The sequence below is a fragment of the Argentina anserina genome, chromosome 2, assembly GCF_933775445.1.
Source record: "Argentina anserina chromosome 2, drPotAnse1.1, whole genome shotgun sequence".
Lineage (NCBI taxonomy): Eukaryota > Viridiplantae > Streptophyta > Magnoliopsida > Rosales > Rosaceae > Argentina > Argentina anserina.
The window spans coordinates 27153301-27178030 of record NC_065873.1 but is presented as its reverse complement, the minus strand read 5'-3'; the positions used below and the strand labels follow the sequence as shown (position 1 = coordinate 27178030).

The following is a 24730-nucleotide window of genomic DNA, read 5'->3' as shown; positions in this document are numbered from 1 at the left end:
GAAAATGGTAATCTTGCCATCAAGGTTTATAATCAAAGAAGGACAAAACCTATGTAGCACCGACTCGTGCCATAGATATTACGTGTCCGATACATATATATAGACACGATATATCTATGATACGCTTAAATACGTCGGTTTAATATCTAATGTGAAGCACTTTACTAAGTGTTCATTCTAGATTAGCAACCAGCACTGATATTGGATGTTTCCTAAGATCTTGAGTTGTAACAGCCCTATTAGGTTCTCTCTTAATTCTAGATTCATTTAAAACTATTTTTTTCCTCCATATATTGATAAGTTGTCCTCCCGCCCTGGCAAATAACTTAGAAAGAAAGTGCACGTTTGGTAGGCAATATTGCTCTGAATCACTCTAAAATTATTACTTGTGTTACTCTCTCGTGAGTGGGCTTACCTAGCACTAATACATGTCATGTTTGATGGGGAGGATTGTATAAGGAGTTACTACTCCCTACCATCAAAATTCTAGTTTAGACCAAAGATGAATCATTATTGAATATGATTTTGCACCCAAATTATTAGAACACAATGGTGAATCGATTTCTAGTTTTATTGTATAATCAATTAAAAATTAAATTTTGCAACTAAATTCTCAATTACCCACAAGTCTCCCTGCATGATTTGGGTTCATCCTTCTTCTTTATAAATCCCACAACCTCCGTAATCAAAGCCTTCCTCTCAGTTTCAAAACTAAATTTGAAACCCCACATAAATCCCACAACCTTCATAACCAAAACCTGAAACCCATTCTTTGTAATCAGTCCCGAAAATCAAGTATAAATATTTTGGTTGCCGACTTGATATGAGAGAGAGGGAGAGAGAAGACCCATATTCCATAACCCAATCTACAATCTCTAAATTCAAATTCCAAAATTGACTTCTAGTTACAGATTTGTCGAGGAGAAGAGAGAGAGAGAGAGAGAGGAGAGGAGGAGGAAAGAGATGGTAGTAACTTGGGAGATTGACACAACTTCTGAAGAATATCTTGACTGTAAAGTGAAAACACCATATGGAAGAACAAGACAATAATCAAGAGCAAAACACAGTGAAATCAGTTAACACAAATGTTTAACTATAGTGGAAACATTCCTCAAGATAAAACCATTACGAGACTTTTAACGTAGTCTACACGATCAACAATTCACTATTGATAAACCAATTTCAACTTGTTCAAGTAGTGCAACTAGCACTTTACAGATCAACAAAATCTACTTGATCAATTCTAATTTGACAACAGCTAACACCAGCAAACAAAGCAAACTAATTCCTTCTATCAACTATTGAATACAACCTTAAACAGTAGAACACAATCTAGTCTAGAATGAGCACCAAGTGCAAATAACCAGAAATAACAGTTATAATAATGACAGTAGCAAGAAGCTCTTTCACAAAGCACTATGGCATACAAAGAGTCCACCAGTCTATCTGCACATAGGCTCCTTATAGAATTTCTCCCCCATACTTATTGCACAAATCAAGCAAGATCAAATCGACAAAATATAGAAAATTTGACACTCAAAACTTTGCATATATTGTACAATGATGGTGATCCAAATATCATACAATTCATATAGTAAAACAGAATTAAGATCCAAATATCAAGCAGTTCATTTAGTGAAACAGAATCAATCAACAAAGTCAATGACTTAGCGTATTTTGTTATTCCTAATAGCACAAGGAAAACGAAGATACCTTCATAAAGAGAGTGAGAAATAAAGAGATAAACCAGAGAGGAGTACTATCTTGGGGTCTCAGAAAGGAGCACCCATGATAATACGACTTTGTGGGGCTGAGAGGAGGAACCGGTGCTAGCTTGTACCATTTATCCTAATACCCTTTTACACCAAACATGAGCTAAGCTTCTTAGTACTCCTTATGTAAGGTAGTGCCACATTGTACTGGCTGCCAAACATGGTCCAAACTCCTAAGCCATGTTAATGTTTTTTAAGCATCACTTTCCTTGATCCCGATCCCGCAACAGTTCTGCTCATATGATTCCGTTTTAAGCTATTGGGCAATTTACCTTTGTTTGTTACGATGTACAAGCTGCATTCAATTGATTGATGGGGAATAATCTAGAATGAACACCTAGTAAAGGCCTTGCTGGTTGTTGTTGTTATGCTTCAGGCCGCATGCCTTGTATTATTCGATATATTGATCGATGTCTTATAACCACTCAATTTGTTGATCCGCGAGGTCTTTTCAGTTTTGGACATGATCTATATATGTCACTTCACTCACTTGTTACCATATATTATTCCATCTTTGATTGAGGTGTTCCGTGTCATCATCTTCATTTTCTACTTTTGCAGGTTCGCTACGAGGAAATCATTTCTGACTCAGCTTACTTGGATGGGATTTTAGCAGATGGTGCCACAAAGGCTTCAGATATTGCTGATACTACTCTCAATAATGTCTTGATGGCCATGGGATTCTTGCGAAGATGAGCGGAACCGATGCTGCAGGAAGAATCCATGAGAAATGACCAGTAAGATAGTAACTTAAAGTTTGCTTTGGATGACGGGTGTCCCCACGACAATTTTTTTGGGAGTATAACAACCATAAGCATATTCGTATTGAGTGGAAACTGGAAAGATATTTAAGGGAAATGCCTCGAATATTAATTTGATGGAGTTGCCTTTGTCCGGATCATGAAAAATTGAAAATATCGTTAAAATTTCGCCAAAAATTTCATTTTTTCTCACATAAGGATATATATTTGTCATACTAAATTAATTTCATCCGATATTTTCTGATATTTTTGATATTTTCGATAAATTTAAATTTTGTGTATCTTTTAATATAAATGATTAAATTTATATATAATTAAATTAAATTTCACTACCGATTTTTTTTCTCGATTTTTTTGATATTTCCCTATATTTTCAATATTTTCTGATATTTCTAATAAATTTAAATCTTGTGTACCTTTTAATATAGTTTTCTATATAATTAAATTAAATTTCACTACCGATTTTTTTTCTCGATATTTCCCGATATTTTCAATATTTTCTGATATTTTTTGATATTTCTAATAAATTTAAATCTTGTGTACCTTTTAATATAGTTTTCTATATAATTAAATTAAATTTCACTACCTTCTTACTTACACCTTTCATGATCATTATCCTATTTTTTCATTTTCATGTCTTATTGGGTCCTGGATTAGATAAATAAAGTAAATTATTGTTAATTCTCAATAGTTAAGTATGTACCGTATCATGTAACTTATAATACAACTCACTACATGCATTTTGGAATAAACTACAAACTATAGCGAAGGAAAAAAAAGCGCTATGAGGGAGAAAAATTGGGGTCACAGTTCTTGTCCGGCGGCGTGCCTTTTGCCATCGTTGGGCGGGGCTTTTTGGCCTTGTGTGTGCTATGCCGGGATGACCCTATCGGTTGTCTTAATCGTATTAGGGAGTTTTCGGTGGTGGTTTGCGGGATGAGGAATGATGCGACGACGACTTGGATCTGGTATGCTCGGAGTTGGCTGGTCGACGATGGACATCTACCTCGGAGATCTGGTGGCTGTTGGGTGGGGATGGTTTCGTGGTGGTGCAACGTTTCTCTGTTCTGGATCTTGGCTCTTAGATCGGATTTGGATTGGACGTCGGGTGGTGATGGTGTTGCTAAGGGGGATTGTGTGTTAGGAGTGGTGGACCGGCGTTGCAGGTTTGACGGTGGTGGTGGCGAGTCGGTGACGACAGTCGGCGATGGCGTGTGTCAGGTTTGGCTAACGGTGGCTTTCTTTCTTTTTTCCCGCATTGATTCATGGGCCTAGGCTCATTTGTGGGTCCTCAATGGTGCTTGTTATTGTTTATTTTCAGCCTGTTTTTTTGTAGTTTAATGTTTATTACAATAATTCCATGTTGTAGTTTGATAGGAAGAAGTGGGCTTTGTCCTAGATGCTGCACTCAGCGTGCTATGTTTGGTCAAATGGTCGCAGCCTCCTTGTGGTAGAATTAAACTTAATGTCACTGCTATATGTTTCCAGTGGCAACATAGTGGGAAAGCTGATAAATAGAGTATTTTATGGCTCTACATGAGCCTTATCTTTCCGGTATGTCGCCGAAATTGTAAAGCAAATGGAGTTGCCAATGTTACAATACTTGCTAAATGGTGCTTGTTAGAATGCATAGGTTATGTTGAGAGGCCTAATATTATTTTAGGGTATTCTTGTAGTATGAAGTTTAGACTCAATGTCCCCCCTTGTATTATGCGGTTTCATTAATGGTTACGTTTTGAGGGCAACCGCTCATTTCAATAATACAACTCACTCTAACTATAAATTAATGTTCTCTATGTGGTATAAAGTCCTAATAATTAAAATTTTATACCTCATAGATCTTCTACGTTGTTCTAAATCACTTATGCAATTTCATGCTCAATGTATTATATTCATATGTATATAAGTTGTGATGACCTAACCTCTATTTGGGTTCCCAATCATAAAAAAAAAAGATGTTTAAACTTTAAAGTATCAGTTTTTCAAAAATCTCGACGATTATTTCACCTCAAATTAGTACAACTCATTATAGACTAATAGTTATACAATATTTTTTTATGAAATATAGAAGATAATTGATCAAAGAAGCATCTCTCAAAATTTCCATGTTTTAATATAATTTTCCATTTATTTTCTCATTTATTTTTTCAATATTGATATTTTCCCGAAATTTCCATCAAAATTTTCAATTTTTAGACCCTCGATATTTTCGTAATCGCCGAAATTTTACTCCTTGGTCCAGATATGTGCATTTTTCATTCAATTATTTTGTGACTATTGATGATTAATATTTTCTTCCTATATTCTGTTACTTGTCATTTGTCTACTAAAAGCCACGCCTATATTTTCATTGGAATACATTGCAATTATATGAAAAGTGAATCTTTAATGGTAAAATTATGATAACTTAAATGTGAGTTCTACTGTGCCACACTGCTACTCTTGGATCTGCTGAAGCTGAGTCTTATTAAATTACATCCATAGCGTCCCATTACGATGAGGCATGTATGAACCTCAGGTGGAATCATTGTTTAGTTAGTCATAATACGACTATATGGTCGCAGCTGATGATTTTATTTGTTGTCCAGACTCCAGAATGATGTTTTGAAAATGATCTACCAGGTTGTTTAACAGGTTGTCCGGTGGTAACAGTCAGATGATACAAATCATTTGTGCCTAGAAGGTATTTGTATGTTCACTTTGAACTTTTGAAATTTTAATTTGAGAAACTTTCTGGTGGAAGCTCGTATCTGCTTGAAAGAAACCTAAACCTGACAGCTATGACTAGTGACAGTAGTGAGTTTATCATATATGTGGAGGGATGGATTCTTATCGACACAAGGGATATGATAGAAAGAGAGAATATCAATCCTTCCAATCATTGGAAAAAACATAAAACACATATTCTCATCCCATTCAATCCATTCATAGCCTTATTTCTTTACAAAAGAGGAGATGTGACCACGCATCTACATAACAGACACATTGTGAACAAGTGCTTCTCCTCTCTGCTCTTCTTTCTCCCTGTCAACATTTCCCGGGGAGTGCAGAGAAAGAGAAAGGCATGAGAATGACAACTTGCCTTCGAAAAGGTTTTATTCTCATTTCAGTCATTATTACTGCGATTTATTTTCTTTATATTCCTCCTCTTTCTTTGCAGCCCTTGAATGTTCCAGTAGTCTTCATTACTTGAATCCCGTTATTAATTACCCTGTTTAGTGTTTACCGAAATGTTTTGAGTTGATTTCTTGGAAAGTTGATCGAGGACAGAACATTTGTGACATTCTCCTTTGTGATATCCTGTAAATCTGAAAACGAGAAGAGTTGCTGACGCCCTTGAGCAACTGGCCTCTTGTTTTTCTTGTGTTGCGAGGTTTTGACTAGTGCCGATTTCCCATCATTTCTTGGTGTTATAAAGCTGATCTAATACTACAGAGGTGTTTTTGGGTAATCTGGGATCCTTGATAAATACAGAGGATCAAAGATAATCTGTGGTCACTATGATCACATTTCCCACTATCATTTTCAGGACATATTATGAGGAATTATTTTGCAAATCATTTGCAACAAAATATGAGATGATGAAAAAGGTAGGGAGAATAAGCACCTCGGAACTTGCAAGCAGTATCTATACTGTTATATCTGCTGGGAAGCATTCTCAGACAATATCTGAACGGTGAGACGTTCATTTGGCAACAGTCTACATTAAGAAGAAAGATTCCAGGATTTGTTCCAAAGTCGATTGAGATCGGGAAAGGCCCTGAGTGTGTCATTTGTGTGCCTTCTAGCTAGTAGGTATTGTCTGTGTGACACGCCTTCTCAACAGAACATATATGGAAAAACATGTGTTTATCACCAGATTTAGAGCAATGTCAGTTAAGTATAAGTGACATGTTTATAGATTATCAAATGTCAAATGAGGTCGCAAATGCTCATTGATTCAATCCAAAATCATGTTATTGTTTATTTTGTCGATGAAAATGGATTTATCTGGTGAGAAAAGCTATATGACCAATTGTGCTGGTTAAGCAAGACATAAACTCTAAAATACGTTGAAAGTTGAAACTAAACTCCAATACAAGCTCCAATACTTGATTACAAAGGAAAAATTCCACTACATTATGGGGCTGTTTATATATTCTCCCTTTGATACCAGTAGCTCTGCGTATCATGCATATATATACATCATACCAACATTTGCAATACCAAAAATATGCCCAAAATGGATAATCAAGCAAGATATTTTGGCGACACGTACCCTTTTATTTTGTTCTCTGCCTTTAATTTCAGAGGGGTACCGGTACCCTTAATTCCCTTTTCTCAGATCATACTATAAATAGGTTGGCTGCCCATGATTCTTTAACATAACAATCAATCCATCGTGAATTTAGCTCTTTGCTCCCGTCCTAGTTTCAGTTCCTTATTTCAGTCTTGTTTATTACGAAGGATGGATAAAAACCAGTTGCGACGCCAGGTTGCCCACATGAGAAGTTCTCTCATTGATCAGGTTCGTAACTACTCGTTTTGTTTTTAAAAATTTTATGGGGTTGTTAGGTTTACACTCTAGGCCTTCTCCTTTGAAAATGAGACGCTTTCATGGTTTTGATGAACCATTAACCTATCATAATCTAATTCATTATTCTCTTGATTCACTACGCCATCAAGTGACTAATCGTAAGAACTTAACAACCAATGAGGAAACATAATGACGGCTTAATCTTCTCTTTCAAAATTTCATGAAACGAATAAGTATTTATTAACAACGAGGAAATCATCATTGTATGCTACTATGTTGATGAATATCCTTCACGTCATTTCTCTAAAGTTCGATCATCTTGATTATAAAACATGGCACACAGAGAAGTTTTGCTATCCTGGCGACGGTGGTGGTGTTGACTGTTGATGCCCTAGGTTTTGACTTGGGGTCGACTGTATTGAGGCCCAACTTTTTCATTAGAATAACTTCGGCCCGTATTTAGGCCCAGTACTCAATGATGCATTGTTTGATTAATCTTGCAGCATTACTTGGATCAGCAGCAATTTGTCCAGCTGGAGGATTTGCAAGACGATAGTAACCCAAACTTTGTGGAGGAAATTGTGACCTTGTTCTACAAAGACTCATCTAGACTATTCCAGAAGATTGATCAAGCACTGTAAGTCATCCAGTCCTGGTTTTATTATTCCTGGTAGTAATGATAAGGATGAAAAGTGATGACTTGGATGATATTAATTTGCAGGCATAGTATACCTATGGATTTTTTAAGGCTGGATGATTACATGCACCAGTTCAAGGGTAGCAGCTCAAGGTTGATCATTCTACTAAAACTCATACCTGTTCTTCATTTCGATCATAACTTTCTTAGCTAATCAGAAGTACTGTTTTTCGAACAACTTATGTTTCGAGAATTGGTGACTGTCCATTTTGAGTGATCACATTGTTACTCCACTGTACTAATTATTTGTAATTTCTAACAGCATTGGAGCTGTAAAAGTGAAGAATGAGTGCACACAATTCAAAGAATGTTGTCTGGCAGGAAATGCTGAAGGGTAAAGCAAACATATCTCTTACACAGTACTTTATATTTTACTGTTTCTTCATTCTCTGCCTGTTCGGTCCTCGATCAATGATTATGATTGATCCTTGCAGATGCTTCAGGGCTTTCCAGAGAGTGAAACATGAGCATGAGGCATTGAAGAGGCAGCTTGAAACATATTTTCAGGTAAACCTAGACTCGTTCTTTCTCTCTGGGAGTTATAATGTACGGCGTGTTACGCTACTTAAATAATTCCCGGAGCTATAATGTTGCTTTCTTATATATATATGCAGTTGAGAAGACAAGCTGGAATGGCACAAAGGACTTGAATGCCACACAGAGTATGGCAAGGAGGTGCCAAGTTGATTATGTGGAGAAACTAGTTCATGAAAACTATGTACTATGTCAATTTTGTGGAGTCCTAGCTAAGTACTATAACTTTTATATGCTCATTCTCATGTTTTACTCTGGAAACTAGAGGGCACCATATTCAAGTCCAGCTGCTGCACTACATATGCAGATGCTGAACTTTGGTTAGCCACATATATAGAAGTAATGCTCAACAAATAATGCAAATTTTATCAATAATCCAATGTTTGTTACTGTCATCGAGCTATACTGCAATATACATGTATAATGCTGTGAAGATCGTTCTTCTGTTAATAAATAGATGAAATTCCAGCTTTGTTGTTGTCATATAAGTGTAGCATGCAAATGTCAACTTCCTGTTCTTATGATAATAAGGGAGACCAGGTGAAGTAGGATCTGAGAAAACTTTGTACATATCTAAACTGTCTATTAGGATACTGATCGACACAAAGAATCGAGTTTTTTTTTGGAAATGACTTGAGGGGTCAATGAATCAAGCTATATAGTTTAAGACTGTCTTAATCACTGAAGTAGCAATCAAGCACTTGTAATGATCATAAGTACACCAGCAGAGCTGCCTGTTTCTGGTTCACATACGGTGAATCAGAAATGCATAAATACGTAGGTATGTGAAAACCATCATCAATAACCAGGCAAGACTTTCATTGTGCACATATCGGAAGGTTTGTTAGAGCGCAGGAAAAACCAGCAATGATGGCAACAATCAAGAAATGAAGAAACTAAAGGGCAGAGAGATGAGAAAGCAAAAAAAAAGGCCTAAAGTGAAAGTTGGGTTTATCAGGATGGACTGATTGAGAGCAGTGAGTGATATGATATCTTTATAAGTGGAATGTAGGGGGCCACCACCCACTAGAGATGGTAATTGCAAAAGGGTTGGCCTTTGCTAATGATGATGATCATGACTTGCTCCATCTGCAAATATGCTCAAAATTCATTGAACACTTGATCATCAGTACTTTCTCAGTTGCTTCTTTTCAAGAAAAATAATAGGCTTTCAAGATTAATTAGCATAATGATAATAACCTCAAAAACTATGAGATCAATTATCTGGTAATCTTTCCCCACCAACCCATCAATTGCCAGAAAGCCAAGTTGATCCTTCAAAATCTTAAGTATGTAAAGCAGCTTAAGCCTAATAACCAGGTAGTTTATCAGATCCCAGTGCCAAGTGTATAATGGCAAAGCAAGCTGGGTTTTAAAGAATGACACATTTTATTGTAGCTAAGATTATTAGCTAGCTAGTGGAGTAGAGGACCACTACAAGTACTTTCTAGTGACTAGGAAGTCTTCTGACTCTTCTCCATGAAAATTACATGATAGTGGTAGCTGTTGCTGCTACTGCTACACATATTTGACTGTTTCTTGAATCTACCCAAGCCTGAGTAGACTGAGTTACCACTTGAACATTTTATAAATTATATTCAATCCAGGTCTCCTATCATGCATACATATTTGGAGCTCATTCCACAAGTTAATAACTGATTGACAGAAATGAGTACATTTCACTTAGAAATGCACTAGCTTCGCCATTCTGGTGCGCTACATATTCCTTAACAGAATTAACTGTCAGTGAAGTTTACATACATAACCTTGTCAGCAGAACTCCAACAAACATAGTTACATAGGGGTAGATTTACACATGATCGAATTGATTAATCTTGTGGTTCTGAAGTTGACTGCAAGCCAAATTAAACCGAAACTTACAGTGGGTCTGAGCTGTACTTAACCTAGTTTATGTGTCAAGGCATGCATTATGAGAAAAAGAGCAACAAAAAGGGACAAAGGGCATTTTGAACTTGGTGGCTCCCAGATTATGGAATAAACAGGCATGTGCTTCTTTTCTTTTTCATATGAAAACATAATTACAAGACTCATCTCATTCACAGTCACACACGGACACCACACATACAAGCACATTGTGAATTTCTGAGAATGCTGTCTTGGTCATATATCATATTTAGTGTCATGTATGTATGACTTGCCCCATATTCCAATCTACGCGGCTTATACTTGCGTTTCAGACTGTACATTTCCATTTTGAGTCCAAACTTGAGCCTAGGAATCTTTCCAGCACTTTCCTTCTATTGCTCTATATTTGGCCTCTAAAAAAGGTCATGGGTGGCACACTTTGCTATATATTTTCGAATACAACCACTTTGGTTTTTGCTACCTACTTTTCTTAGGCTGAAAATCAATTAGTGTTCATTGAGCTTCTCTTGCATCAGGTTTTGTGAAGAGTAGTGTCCACAAAGAAATGGGGCAGTTGTATAATCGTGATCAACTCCATGTCACGGAAGAACCTCCTGTGAGAGCAAATAAGAGAAGCTGTGGTGTTGCTTCTGAAGAGAGAAAACTGGAGCTTAGGTTAGGTCCTCCAGGAGATCAAGACCGTTCTGTTCACTCCCAACTTGGTTTCACTACTTCTGATCCAGAAGCCAAAAGAGTCTGTCATGAATTACAAGTTAAGGCCAAAAATGAAGAGATAAAGTGGCTGGCAAACACAGCTCAGCATCAGCCAAAGTCTTCCTATTTCAAGTGCCCAGTGATACCTCAACCAGATAACAAAGCGTGTTCAAATCCTGCCACTGCTTCAAAGTTTCCCATTGCAGCTGCAGCAAATGGCTCTGATGAGAAAAGGTGCTCGATCAGTTTTTATTTATATTACTTAATTTATAAGGGTTACAATTACTAAAACACAAAGTAGTCAAGTAGTTTCCATGAAGTTAAGGTCTTGTGGTTGAGTGTAACCAAGTACTAAGAAGTGTCCAACTTTTACCGGATTGTGTTTTTGTTCTTCTTATGACTGGTTTATTACTTCTTCTTGCTACTTCAGTAAAAGCAGAATCACACAAGCTCCAGTAGTTGGGTGGCCTCCAGTCCGTTCATTTAGAAAAAATCTTGCAAACAAATCAAGCCTTGCGAAGCCTACTTCAGATCAGTCACTTCTTGAGATTGCGCAGGAGGAGAGTAAAGGAAAAACCGTCGATGGTATTACCAAAGAGCATATGTTTGTGAAGATCAACATGGAAGGAGTTCCCATTGGAAGAAAGGTTAATCTCAAAGCATATGATAGTTATGAGAAGCTCTCCTCTGCCATAGATCATCTCTTCCAAGTCCTTCTTGCTGGTTAGTCTTCTGATTTTCCAAGAACCCAGATATATGAAATGTTGTTTTAGATTTAAGCATTTATAGTACTGTTTTTGTGGTGGTATTTGACTATTTGCTATTTAAAATATCAGTGATTATGATAGAAGAATATGCATATATATAATTTGTCCTCGGTACGTCTTTTACAGCTCAAAGAGATTATTCTGCTGTTGAAAAGGAGAACAAGGAAGAGACCAAAGCAATTAGCGATTCATATACTCTTCTCTATGAGGATAATGAAGGAGACAGGATGCTAGTTGGTGATGTCCCATGGAAGTAAGCATTTCATCATTATAGATCTAAACTGGGATGTACTATTTTTTAGGATCTTTATTTTTTTCTTCTTCCTAGGGGTTAAGCCGTAATAGTTCACCTCTCATCTGACGCGCGCACAGAAATAAAGGTTATATATGAATCATATACCAGTTAGCACGGTTTCCTTAACATGCTCTAGCTTAGATTTACCGAACACGGCTAGACAGAATTAGCATGTTTGCTTCTTTCATTAGTAGGTCACTTGATATATATATATATATATATATGATGCAGTTGTAACGTTTAATGATCTTTCGTTTCATTCGAAAATTGCAGCATGTTTGTTTCCACGGCAAAGAGGCTGCGTGTGCTAAAGAGCTCAGAGCTGTCGACTCTACGATGTGAGATTATTAACTTTTAAGTTTTAATTTCTGATAAATTGAGAAGCTGCGCGCTAGTGATGTTAAATTTTGATGCATGGCTATCTAGCTTGTTAGCTTTAGGATCAGGAATATTTGCAATAATGGAAGTTTGCCTGTTTTCAGTGAACAGCAGTCGGCATGAAAAGACACCACTCGAGTCTGCAATGGAAACTGGAAGATGAGGAGGCAGCTGCTATCATTAGTGGAGAAATTCCCATATCCATGCATGTCGGCATCAAGCTCTATCTCTTTTAGCTGCGCTGTATAATTAAGGTCTTTCTCGTTTAGTTCTCTCTTTTCTTTCTAATGGCCTATATCTTGTATAAGTGTGCAGAAGATGATCAAACATAATCTTCATTTGCTTGTTTTGTGTGATTATCTTGTGTCGTTTTTGTACCGCCTAGGTTTTCCGTTTCGGATATATTTGAACACAATTATCAATCGTCATCATCATATATTTGAGTACGTCGATCTTTATCTGAAAAACACCATTAACATATAGCTTTGCAATATGGACTTGTAGGCTGGTAGAAAAGTTTACCGATTTTATCCTTACTGTCGCTGTTAAATTAATTGCATCCATTTGGAGAGCATGCAAAATCCTTCAGGGAAAAACTTATTACACAATTTTATGAGGTGAGACATCAGACATGGATGCATGGTACGTTATGATTCTATAATGCCAGGTATAGTGGTAGAAAAGAGCAGTTCAAAATCATGTGCATTGCAATTGATCTCTCAACCCTACACGATTGAGGAATGCGTACATACCCAATTGAAGATCTAGGGTTGTAGGTAGGCAAGAAAATCCGGACATTTGTGTTGGAAGTTTCTATACCGTAACTCTCTCCTTTAATTTGAGAGTTCTTGTTGGTTAGGTGACCACAGATAAAGCTACAGTATCTCATTAAAACCAATACCTAGCTTGGCTAGTGCGCTAGATCGACTCATAAACCATTAATTTTGTTGGGGTTGAGCACCTCTTCTGATCCAAGCTTACTGCACTCTATGCAACTACCCTTCACACCCAAATCAGGTACTTTCCCTTGATTTGCTTCTTCTCTTATCTCCTGCGCTTAATCACACACATACACCAATATATATTTGATATAAGATGCTGGTATAATCATGGAGATGCAAGAAGATATTTTGATTGAAATGGGCTGCAGCACTATTATGCTCCAGACCTCTATTTCTCTAATATTTTTTGATATGATATATACCAACTACTAACTACACACACAAAAATCAAAATTTAACTACTACTTATTTAACAGTTAAACTTAACTAGCATAGAGTTAAAAACAACAACGTACAAAGCATTAACTATAACATATTTCACACAAATGTATTATCGATTTATCGTGGTCCTCAAACGCTACCAAAATTGCAATATATATATATATATACAGTCCTTATTCAGAGTGAACCTTCACTCTGAAATTACAGAGTGAAGTTCTAATTTTGGCACACTTTTCGGTCATATGTTTTCACCATAAGTCATTCAAATATTTAGGTATGCCATTCAAGATCATCCCTACAAAATTTCATCCAATTTAACAATGGTTTGAGCTTTCAAAATCGAGATTTACACGAACGGTTCACGTTGAACAGTTTTAATTCGTTCATTGATTTAATCTAATTTCAATACCTTAGCAATGTCCGAATTTGATGAAATTTTGTAGAGATGATCTTGAATAGCATACCTAAATATTGAATGAATTATGGTGAAAAAAATTGACCAAAAAGTTTGCCAAAATTAGAACTTCACTTTGTAATTTTAGAGTGAAGGTTCACTCTGGATATATATATATATATACATATATGTATATATACACACAGATTTTCTTGGCTAAAGAGATCTGCACCAATGATTTTGGTGCGGATTTCCATTTTTGTTCCACTTTTGGATCGAATTTCTTCATCTACACCGTCTAGTATCTAGATAATATTATGTAGATCATCTCTGTAACTTTTTAGCCAATTTAGTGATCGTTAAGACCCTCAAAATCGAAAAATAAATGGACGGACTGAATTATGTCAAACACAAACCGTTCATGTTTTTGACAGAAAAACATAATTTGGAGGGTTTTAACGATCACCAAATATGTTAAAATTTTACATAGATTATCTACATAATATTATCTAGATACAAGACGGTGGAGATATGAAATTCGATCGAAAAGTTGTGCAAAAATAGAAATCCGCACCAAAACCATTGATGCGGACCTCCTTAGCCAAGAGACCCTATATAGCAAAATTGCAAGAGAGCATGGGCAATTTTCTCAATTTTCATATACGTGCCTTTGCAAAGGTTGGACGCAACTGTTATCATTCTCCATCTGGCCGCCCTGGCCTGCTATCATGTCATGCATGCAAAGATTAGTCCTAGCTTGATTTCAGTTACAAATGACTAATTCCAATAATCTGATGCAACTTCACCAACGAGAACATAAGGAAGGAGATTAATTAATTACTACGGTAGTCGTTTCATTATAAAATAAATGGAGTTTGCTGCTGGCCTCAGAAGAATTCCAAATATAACCACGCCAGTAGAGTATCCCATGTCTATCTACCTATTTATGGGTGTAGGTTGTCCAGATTTTGAATATCTGACTAGATTTACTAAACGAGGTCCTGCAGAAGTAATAGCCAGGCATTTGACTCGTTTCAAACTCTCACACCCCGAAAGATTCTATAGAGGGAACTATACTATATATCTCCTCTTATTTAAATAGGTGTTTCTCATCATTTTCTTGTAATCTCTAGCTGTGATTCCGAATACTCAGAAGTACATGCATGAAAGCGTGGTAGTCGATCGGAATGGCGTTGAGTGAGGTTGGAAGAATTTCAGCATGACTTATCAGAATCTAGAGAAGAAATTCCGGTGGATGATGATGGCAAACTCAAAAGAACTGGTATCTTCAATTTCTCTCTATCAGCAATTTTTTGATTTTTTCTGCCATTTCTGATGAGTAATGATTTTGAGAGAGGGACAGACTACTTTCCCTTCTCTAGCTAGGTCAAGAAAGACTATCAAATTAATTTACCTCGCTAGCTATATATCCTTTTACTCTTTTTTTTTTTTGTTCCTGGTCAAGATTACAAACAACAATTTAGCTTGAGATCTAGCTATTAGCTAGCAGGATTCAACAATGTAGTATATACAATTAAGGCTATGAGGAGAAAGTTTCCAGCCTATAACTGTCTTTCTTCTTCTTCTTCTTCTTCTTCTTCTTCTTCTTCTTCTTTTTCTTTTTAATTTTGTATGGAATACTGTCATTAATAGATTTATGAACGAATCCTCCATTTAGATACAGGTATTAATGCGAGCAAATGTATTAAAGTTCACCTACTGTCAAAGAGTCTGCATTAACTAAGTGAAAATAGGAAAGAAAAAAAGGCAAATTAAGTTGAAGATCATACATGGTGTAAATTTCACCAATTAATTTACAAAGAAGTTGAGAAATATAACTAAATTTGTTTAAGAAATTTCATATGCTAATGTTTCGTAAATTTATTCTTCTATATAACTAAATGTAGTGATTGCAGTCTTTATAACAGTCAGTTACTGACCGAGTGAACGAGATTGATCTCTATAATTGTATGCAAATAGACGTCGCACATCGAAGAATTAGTAACGATCGGTTGGTTTTGTATGAGCATGAAGGAACAGTATGGACTGCCTGTGCCCATATAATCACAGCATCAATAGGGCTGGGGTGCTATCTCTAGCCTGGGCAATGGCCCAACTCGGCTAGCTTGCTGGCATTTTCATTATCTTGTTCTGCACTTTTGCTGCTGGCTACGGTGCCACACTCTTAGCAGATTGTTACAGATTTCCTGACCCAGTTTCTGGCAAAAGAAACTACTCTTATTCGGAGGCTGTCAAAGTCTATCCAGGTAAGTCCGATCCATCGCGTGAGCAAAATTGTTATCACTATATAAATTTGTAGTTGTAAGTTTCAGTTATAAGTCTCTTGTTTGTATTAATTGCATAATATTGAAGTTTATTTAGTGGATTGAAATTCTTGAATTGAGAAAATTGTTGTCTAACTATTTAATGTCCAGGTGACACAATGCACAAGATTTGTGGATGGATGTTATACATAAACTTTGCTACCATTGGAGTTGGCTTCACTATAACCACCGCAAAGAGCCTGGTGTAAGTGTTCTTACTGAGAATCAAGTAATCAATACTAGCCAGCTAGTCACCATTTTACTCCTAATCCTACTAGGATTATTCAATCAATGCAGGGCTGTACAGAAGTCGAGTTGTCATCGTAGAAATGGTGAAGATTCTCCATGCATGTTTTCCAACATCCCACACATGGTTGGATTTGGGCTTGTCCAACTTCTCTTTTCACAACTCCAAAACTTTCACAAGTTGTCGGGGCTCTCTAAGCTTGCAGCCACTATGTCTTTGCAACTATTGGAATTGGACTTTCTCTTGCTAAGATCATATCAGGTACATAACTTCTCCGTTATATTTTTGAGACGGCCTTTGGTCATTTGTAGATTGGCACGAACCCTCACAAGTCACAAGATTGGCATGATCGAGCCCGCAATTTTTGAACAGGAAAAGGAGGAACAACCTCTCTTGCAGGGTTGGAGCAGTCGCCATTGGAAAAAATTTGGATGACGTTTATAGCAGCAGGAGACATCGCATTTGCTTGCTCGTATGCTCTTGTCCTGTTTGATATCCAAGTAAGCCATAGGCCATATCAACTAAACCCTTTCTGCGTTTTTCCTCTTTAGCTTGGGAAAACCCGGCCCCCTTGTTATTTGACATTGTACTTTGTCTGACTTAAGGACACACTGAAGTCGTCACCACCAGAAAACAAAGTGATGAAGAGGGCTGTCATGATAGGGGGTTTGACTATGGCATTACTGTTCATGATGTGTGCCACCTTGGGTTATGCTGCGTTCGGTAACAAGACACCGGAAAATTTGCTTGCTGGTTTTGGAGATGATATGCCTTGGGAATTCTAGCTTCTTGATTACCAAATTAGCTGAAAATTTGCAGAGGTGATATATACATTATTACCTAAGGAATGGACGGTGGAGATGTGAAAATTTGATCAGAAAGTTGGCAAAAAATGAAAATCCGTACCTTAGGTTAAGGTACGGACATTCGCATCTCAAAAGCCCCATATATATATATATATGTATATATATATATATAGGGTTACTCAGATGCGAACGTTCGCATGGTGCGGATTCGACAATTTCGGCCACCGGCGACGCGCAACGACGGCGCTGACCAATACAGCCGGACTCCTTTCCTCCCGACGCTCCTGTCTGTGCCGGCTGGAGCTGCAGCGCCAGCCTACGGCGGCTAGAATCTTAAAATTTTAAATTTCTGGGCACCGTGCGGAGATTTCGAGAATTCGGCCACCGTAGGCCGGCGTTGCAACTCCGGCCGGCACAGACAGGAGCGCCGAGAGGATATGAGTGCGGTTGTGCTGGTCAGTGCCGTCGTTGCACGTCGCCGGTGGCTGGAATCGCCGAATCCGCACCGTACAGACGTCCGCAGCTGAGAAATTTTGTATATATATATATATATATATATATATATATATATATATAGAGTTCGGATCAGAAGCGGACATCCGCAAAGTTGCAAAAGTGCGGATGTCCATCTTCACCTTGATCAGTGCGGATGGCGGCAATGCTATTGTTGAAGTGGAAGCAGACCTCCATTGGAGCCTCTTTTTGTTGCTCGACTTGTTAGTTAAGACTTCAAACTCGATCTTGATGGTGTTTGAGGTTTCATGCGAGCTCGCTGCTCTTACATACCTTCGACTCTGATTACTTGAGTCTTTTCTTGGCCTCCTTGCCATCCGAGATGTCCGAAGTCTTCATCAAGTTGCCAATGATGCCATCAAACACCTAAACGAGACTATGAGGATGGATGTCTGCACTTTTGCATATATGCGGACATCCTCTTTAGAACGGCCCTATATATATATATATGATACCAGAGACCACGGAAACATGTATTATAATGTTTTAATGATTATAACTAGATGACCATAATATTTACAGAAGATTTAATACAACAGAATGAAAACTAAAGGTTACTGACTAAGAACTTATGCATGAATTAAAAAGAACTATTACAATGAAGAAGCTCTCGGATTGTCCAGAGAATGAGAGAAGAGAGGAATTGGAAAATTCCGGGGTGTCTTCGGATGGGGGAGAGAGCCTCATATAAGAAAACGAATCTGTTTTTACTGTTGACTTTTGATTGTTGCTGAATAGTGGAGTGTCTGGCATGTGAGTGAATAGTGTTTTGCCGGTTGACTGTAGCTTCGGTGGAAAAGTTAATTTCTAGTTTTGACTTTGATTGAGATTGAGGTTTTGACTGGGTTTGAGATGTACTACTCTGTCTACAGTTCATACAGATCTTGACTGTCTTGGTAGTCAGCCCATCTGGTTGGTTGACTCGGGGCTGCTTCACTGTGGGCTTCTGATGATGAGGAGCAATTATCTTCATTATCTTTAGCTTTTGAAAGATTAGTAGCCTGTTGTGATAGAGTGACTGCTTGTTGAATAAGTTTCTCAGCCATTTTTTATAGCTCTAATGCTGTGGTGGAGGTTGATTTTGAAGATGTAGACTTTTTAGACTTATTTTTCTGACTGGAAGAAGATGTTGTTTGGGCCGTGCTGGCCTAGCCTGGGCTTATTGCAAACGGCTGGTGGGCCAAAATGACTTCTGCAGGGGATGATTTAATTGTGACCTGACCATGTGTTGACTGGAGATTGACCGGAGCTGTTTTAACTGTAACTTGACCGAGAGGATTGTCTGCAAATTCTTTTTCAAACTGGGTGAGAATTCTGTCGGTGTTTCTAGAAATACAAATTTCATTGTGAAAGTCGTAATTCCATTTTAAGATCCAAGGGATTTTGTATTTTGACATGAACATGATTGGGTCAAAGTTGTCTTCGTAAGTAGTATGGGGAACTGAAACTTCAAAATTTTTTACTGCTGATTGTAGGGCAGGAGGAAGAATATCATCAGAAGCACCATGGTACTCCCACCATTCTCCGAACCATAAAGGGAACTGGCGAATGAATTTACTGTCAAAATTGATAAACCAAGAGTGACTAAAATCTTGTTTTTGATGGAGGAAAATTTTATTCCAGGCATCAATATAATCATGATAGGTACATTCGAAGGTTGGGTGTTTGGAAAAAGCATCGAAACCCCAATCAGATAATGGGATAACCTTTTTAATATAAAGGGAATGGTACAAAATTTTCTTTGTTGGATCTTGATTTTCATAGATGGCTTTAATTGAAATTGACTCAGAAGCAGTGAGACAATTGTGATAGAAAGATAATGGTTTACCAGGAGGATAATGGTTGATTGGGCCATAGAAAACTTTCGTCATAGCAATTGGTGATTTTAACTGTATTAGGGATGGTTCAGCAAAGAAACAAAATTCTATAGCCCTAAACTGATAAGGTGATGATTTCAGATGATGGACATACGCCGGGGGAGGTGGAGCTGTCTGGAGTTTGAAAGGATCATAATCATTGACTAATGCTGACTGGTAATTGGGCCTAGGTTGACTGAGGGTAGTTCCTAGTAGACTATATATGTTTGTGACTGGCATAAGAGTATGACCTGTATGAGGAACAAGACTAAGAGATGGGGATGACTTGGGGTTTTCATCTTTTATTTCATTTTTACTGGTGATGGTGACTCAAGGTTTACTATTTTCTTTCCGGCCCTGTGGGAGCCGAGAGAGTTGAACCGTCGCATGATGAACCCTGCAAAAATTCTCGGGTTAGAAAATCTGGTATATGATTATCACTCCCCTTTATGAATGCAATTTCAAAATCAAAAATACTTAAAATTCCTTGCCATCTGGCAAAAATCTGTTTGCTAGCAATATTTTGAACATCTTTTTCTAAGACATCTTTTGCGCTCTTGCAATCAACTCTGACTACGAATTTTTGATTTAATACATCGTCTTGAAATTTACTGATACATAAGACGATAGATAAAATTTCTTTTTTATTGTACTGTAATTAGACTGGGCCGGGTTCCAGGCTCCGGAATGGAAACGGACAATTTGTTCAGGATGGGTAGGAGAAATTCGTTGTTTAAGTATACCACCATATCCTATGTCTGAAGCGTCAGTTTCAACTATTTTAAAAGCATCTGGAAGGGGAATTCCTAAACACGGCAATGTTTTAACATGACTTTTGATTTCCTTGACTATAGATGTATGAGTAAGAGTCCATGGAGGAGGATTTTTATTTAGTCTGTCAAATAAGGGTTTGCATTTCTTTCGTAGGTTTTGATAAATATCCGCTATGTAATTTAATGATCCAAGAAATCTTTGTAATTGGGTCTTGTCTAGTATGACATCTGGAAATTTGTCTGCAAATTGGATAACTCGGTTAATGGGTTGGATCTGTAAATGGTGGATGTTAAATCCTAGGAATCTGATGTTTGACTGAAATAGCTTTATTTTTGAAGCGGATACTACTAAACCATTGTTTTTTATAATAGAAAAGAATTAGTGAAGATGTTTCCAATGTTGATCAATAGACTGGGAGAAGATTATGACATCATCGATGTACACAATTGAAAAGTGACTGTAAGAATTAAAAATGTCGTCCATAATATTTTGGAATTCACTCGGAGCATTCTTAAGACCAAATGGCATTACATTCCATTCATAATGGCCGAGAGGAGTAACAAATGCAGTTTTATATTTATCAGCTTCATTGATTTGGATTTGCCAAAAACCTGATTTCATGTCAAATTTACTATAAACTGCTGATTTATTTAGTCTGTTGATTAAATCTCTTTTGTTGGGAATATGGTATCTAATCCATTCCAGGACTGTATTTAAAGGTTTATAGTTGATGACTAAACGAGGAGTACCCCTTTCAAGCTCAGCACTTTTTTGAACATAAAAGGCGGCACATGACCAAGGAGATTTACTAGGTCGAATTATTCTTTTTCTGAGTAATTCATTAATTTCATTTTTGCAAAATTCCATGATTTCGTGATTCATCTGTATTGGACGAGCTTTGGTAGAGATATTACTTTCGTTAAATTATTTTATATATGGTAAAGAAATGATATGTTTTTTTCCTATGCCAAAATACTGTAGGAAGATCAGAACACAGTTCTTTAATTATTTTTTCTTCAAATTTTTTAATTTTACTTTGAAGAGTGGTATCTTGAAGTTGGTTGTCAATTCTTTTAAAATTAATTTCTTCTTTGAGAAAACTAATTTGTTTAGTTTTTGTCTGGATACAATTGATAGTTTTTGTAACTGAATTTTCTTGTAATGCCTTTAAGGTATGAATTTCAGGATTTGAAAGAAAATTAAATTTGACTAGTTCGTCAAAAGGGTAAGTAATGATTCCATCATAATTGACAAGGAAATGGTAAATTAAGGTGATAAATGGTAGACCTAAGATGAGCCTATCAGTTAAGTTTTTTACTAGAACAAATGATGTTTTGTAACAAACTTTACTCTGGCAGATATGTGCTCTAGGGATTTCATATTTAATATTCATTTTTGAACCATTTGCTGAACTGAGAGATTCTTTAGATTTTTCAAAATATTTTGAAGGTATTAAACCTTCTTGGATACAATTGAGGTCGGCTCCAGAATCTACAAGGGCTATTGTTGTGAGTTCAAAATCTTTGATTCTGAGTTGGATCGTGGTATACCATTTTTTGAGTTGAATATGATTAATAACACTAAGAATGTTTTGTTCAGATGCTTCTTCATCATTTTGTATTTTATTTTCTTCATCTAATATTTCATTAATTGGAGGATTTTCTAAGTTGGAAAATGCATCATTTATTTTAATAATGTTTAATTCTTGTTTGATATTTATATTATCGTTTATAAGCTTAGAATGAGATTGTTATAAAACATGAATTTCTATTTTAAAGTTCTTAATTTCTTGTTGTAAATCTTGGATGGTAATTTCCTTTTTACTTCTGTTGAACCTATCAAATGTTGAGCTAAGGCTGACTTTTGGTGAGGGTGTTTTACCAACATCTTATTGGGTAATTAATTTTTTAATTTTTTGAGGTACTCAGTTTTTAAGTCAGGATTATCAATTTTAGCAATTAAATCAATTAATAATTCTTGTTGTTCTTCTTGTTTAGAGAGAACATTAATTGTTTTGCAACAAGCATCGTTGCAGCCAAAAGTGATTTTTTGAGAGGGGAAAGATCCTTCTTCTGATTCGGAAAAAGAGGATCCTGATAAAGATCTAATATCTTCACTTATGTCATTCTCTGAATCTGTATTTCTTAATTCTAATACTTTAATTAGATTATCTTTTTCAACCGGTGGTCGGGAAACAGTGGCGCCGCATGAACAGTAAATGTGAAAAGTGTTAATGAGCAGTAAATGTGAACAGTGTTGATGAACAGTAACTATAAGTAGTGTTCTGTAAAACAGTAAATCCAAACAATGTTTAGTAACCAGTAAACATGAACAGTGTTTTATGAACAACATTTTAGCTTTACTGAAATCGTCACCTGATATTTTACGTATCATTTTCTAAACATTTTATCATGCTATTAGGTGACCGACGAAACGAGTGAGAGAATCGCTTTCGGTGTCGTGGAACATGCACGTGGGAAATAAGGTGAGTAAACCTCACAATGATCATCATGATCGAAGTAGTATTATAATTATTGAATTTAGTTTGAGTTGTCACCATAGTCGTTGCATTACTAGTTTATAAAAATTATTTTAAAAATATGTTTTGGTTTAAATTACGTGAACTTGATCGTCTACGGTTCATGGGTAAGTGAAACGTTATTTTAATAAATAATTTTAAAAAAGTTTTAGTGATTATGAACTATGGTGAATGTGAGTATATCTCACTATGACGAGTCTACCCTTGGCGGTGACTCATATGTACGTTTTCTTAAAAAGATCGACCTATGACATGTATATAATATAGTGGGTTGTATATGTGTATAAAATGGTAAATATGATACATATATATGGGTTGCTATATTACATACTGTTACGTTCTTATTTCCAAATGAATTATACTGTGGTAATTATATTTATTTTATTTGAGCAAGAGTCGCTTTGTTGTAGTACGATAAAATGAGTGGATTGTTATTGTACGTGGTTTTAACATTCAGTCTTGTTAAAATGTTTCTTGTCTTCAGACGTGTTTTCTGTCTCCGGACGTGTTTTTCTGTCTTCGGACGTGTTGGCAGTAATCGGAACCAAGCCTTGGCCGGGTGTCGTTTACGATTCAGTTAGAGTTCTAGTATGTCTGTCAGTGTACTGCATGAGGGATAACAAATGAGTACCTGGGTCTCATGAGTACCTGGGTCTCATGAGTACCCGGGTCTCATGAGTACCCATGTTTTACATTATTTTAGGTAACCAGTTGGGTTGCCCAGTGCTTGTCGGTGTACTGCATGAGGAGTAACAGATGAGTTGCTTGAGTCTCATGAGTACCCATGTTTTAAATGATTTTGGGTAACAGATGGGTTGCCCAGTATCACATGAGTACGTTTGTTTTTAAATGTTATTTTACATATTTTCTTTTGTATAAGATGTATGTTATACTATTGGTTTACTCATACGAGCTGCAAAACTTACCGGGTTTGTGTTTATAATCACGGTACACCTATTCGATGATGTAGGAGATAGTTCTACAGGTGTGGATTACATATTCGGATGGCTTATTTTGAAGATTTCATTCATCTGTTTGTGGTGAGGATTGAGTGAATTTTACATTTCCATTGGTTATAATAATGAGGTATAAACTAGTTATGTATTATTCAAGTCGACTGAGTCATGCTATGGACTTAGTTTCGATACATAAGATGATTTCAAAATATTTGAGATTGTTTTAGAGTTTTCATAACTTCGACTTCAAGTTTTATCACTTGAAATTTCGTAACTACGACAGTTATGTGCGGACCTGTGGGTTGGACCCAGGTGATCAGCAGCGGTAATGATACTACTGTCAACAAGTTCGAAAATATCTAAGCGTCTCAGCCGTCACTCAAGACCATTGATAGTTATTGTGCATTTTTTCTCCTTGACATGCATATACATGATTGAAGACATGAATTAGCAGACTGCAGACTGCAGATGGTCCAATAGAATGTTCAACTTAGCAGCCCTTCATTATTTACATTCACATATTCTAGCTAACGGGGTTCTGCCTTTTCTCCTTCTGATAGATACATGCGTCTGTCACACTGTTGAACAAGCTCTCAGCAAAACCCACTACTGTTCTCAATCCAATCTCAGAGTTAAAACGTGACAAAACCAGGTTACCTAGAGCCCTAGAGAGTACAGAGCAACAATCAAAGTGGTGATCGATGTAGATAAAAATCATAAAATGAATGAAGCTAAACTATAAGAAGGCATGTTTATGATGATGCATTGATGCCTATGATTCATTGTCTGTCCTATTTC

At 36.6% G+C, this 24730-nt stretch overlaps 3 protein-coding genes across 3 annotated transcripts; all 3 read left to right on the top strand.

The window, feature by feature from the left end:
* Positions 1-6903: 6903 nt before the first annotated feature.
* LOC126784931 (histidine-containing phosphotransfer protein 4-like) lies at positions 6904-8671 on the top strand. The gene is made up of 6 exons (XM_050510479.1): positions 6904-7040; positions 7553-7686; positions 7771-7839; positions 8009-8080; positions 8181-8253; positions 8361-8671. Exons 1-6 carry the CDS (start codon positions 6981-6983, stop codon positions 8394-8396), a joined length of 444 nt encoding a protein of 147 aa, XP_050366436.1. The 5' UTR covers positions 6904-6980; the 3' UTR covers positions 8397-8671.
* A 1776-nt stretch (positions 8672-10447) lies between these two features.
* On the top strand, positions 10448-12734 carry LOC126784930 (auxin-responsive protein IAA2-like). Its single transcript, XM_050510478.1, has 5 exons — positions 10448-11094; positions 11291-11583; positions 11754-11880; positions 12196-12260; positions 12405-12734. Exons 1-5 carry the CDS (start codon positions 10712-10714, stop codon positions 12461-12463), a joined length of 927 nt encoding a protein of 308 aa, XP_050366435.1. The 5' UTR covers positions 10448-10711; the 3' UTR covers positions 12464-12734.
* Positions 12735-15887: 3153 nt separating this feature from the next.
* LOC126784297 (amino acid permease 8-like) lies at positions 15888-17547 on the top strand. Its single transcript, XM_050509768.1, is given in 7 exon segments — positions 15888-15996; positions 15999-16184; positions 16353-16446; positions 16539-16702; positions 16705-16749; positions 16861-16988; positions 17094-17547. Coding segments are annotated over 7 exon segments (906 nt in total). The 3' UTR covers positions 17274-17547.
* Positions 17548-24730: the final 7183 nt, after the last annotated feature.

Coding starts and splice junctions, on each gene's coding strand:
- LOC126784931 (XM_050510479.1), top strand. CDS start 6,981: ATGGATAAAAACCAGTTGCGACGCCAGGTTGCCCACATGAGAAGTTCT. Junction 7,687..7,770: donor CAGAAGATTGATCAAGCACT/GTAAGTCATCCA, acceptor ATTAATTTGCAG/GCATAGTATACCTATGGATT. Junction 8,254..8,360: donor AGCTTGAAACATATTTTCAG/GTAAACCTAGAC, acceptor ATATATATGCAG/TTGAGAAGACAAGCTGGAAT.
- LOC126784930 (XM_050510478.1), top strand. CDS start 10,712: ATGGGGCAGTTGTATAATCGTGATCAACTCCATGTCACGGAAGAACCT. Junction 11,584..11,753: donor CTTCCAAGTCCTTCTTGCTG/GTTAGTCTTCTG, acceptor CGTCTTTTACAG/CTCAAAGAGATTATTCTGCT. Junction 12,261..12,404: donor AGAGCTGTCGACTCTACGAT/GTGAGATTATTA, acceptor GCCTGTTTTCAG/TGAACAGCAGTCGGCATGAA.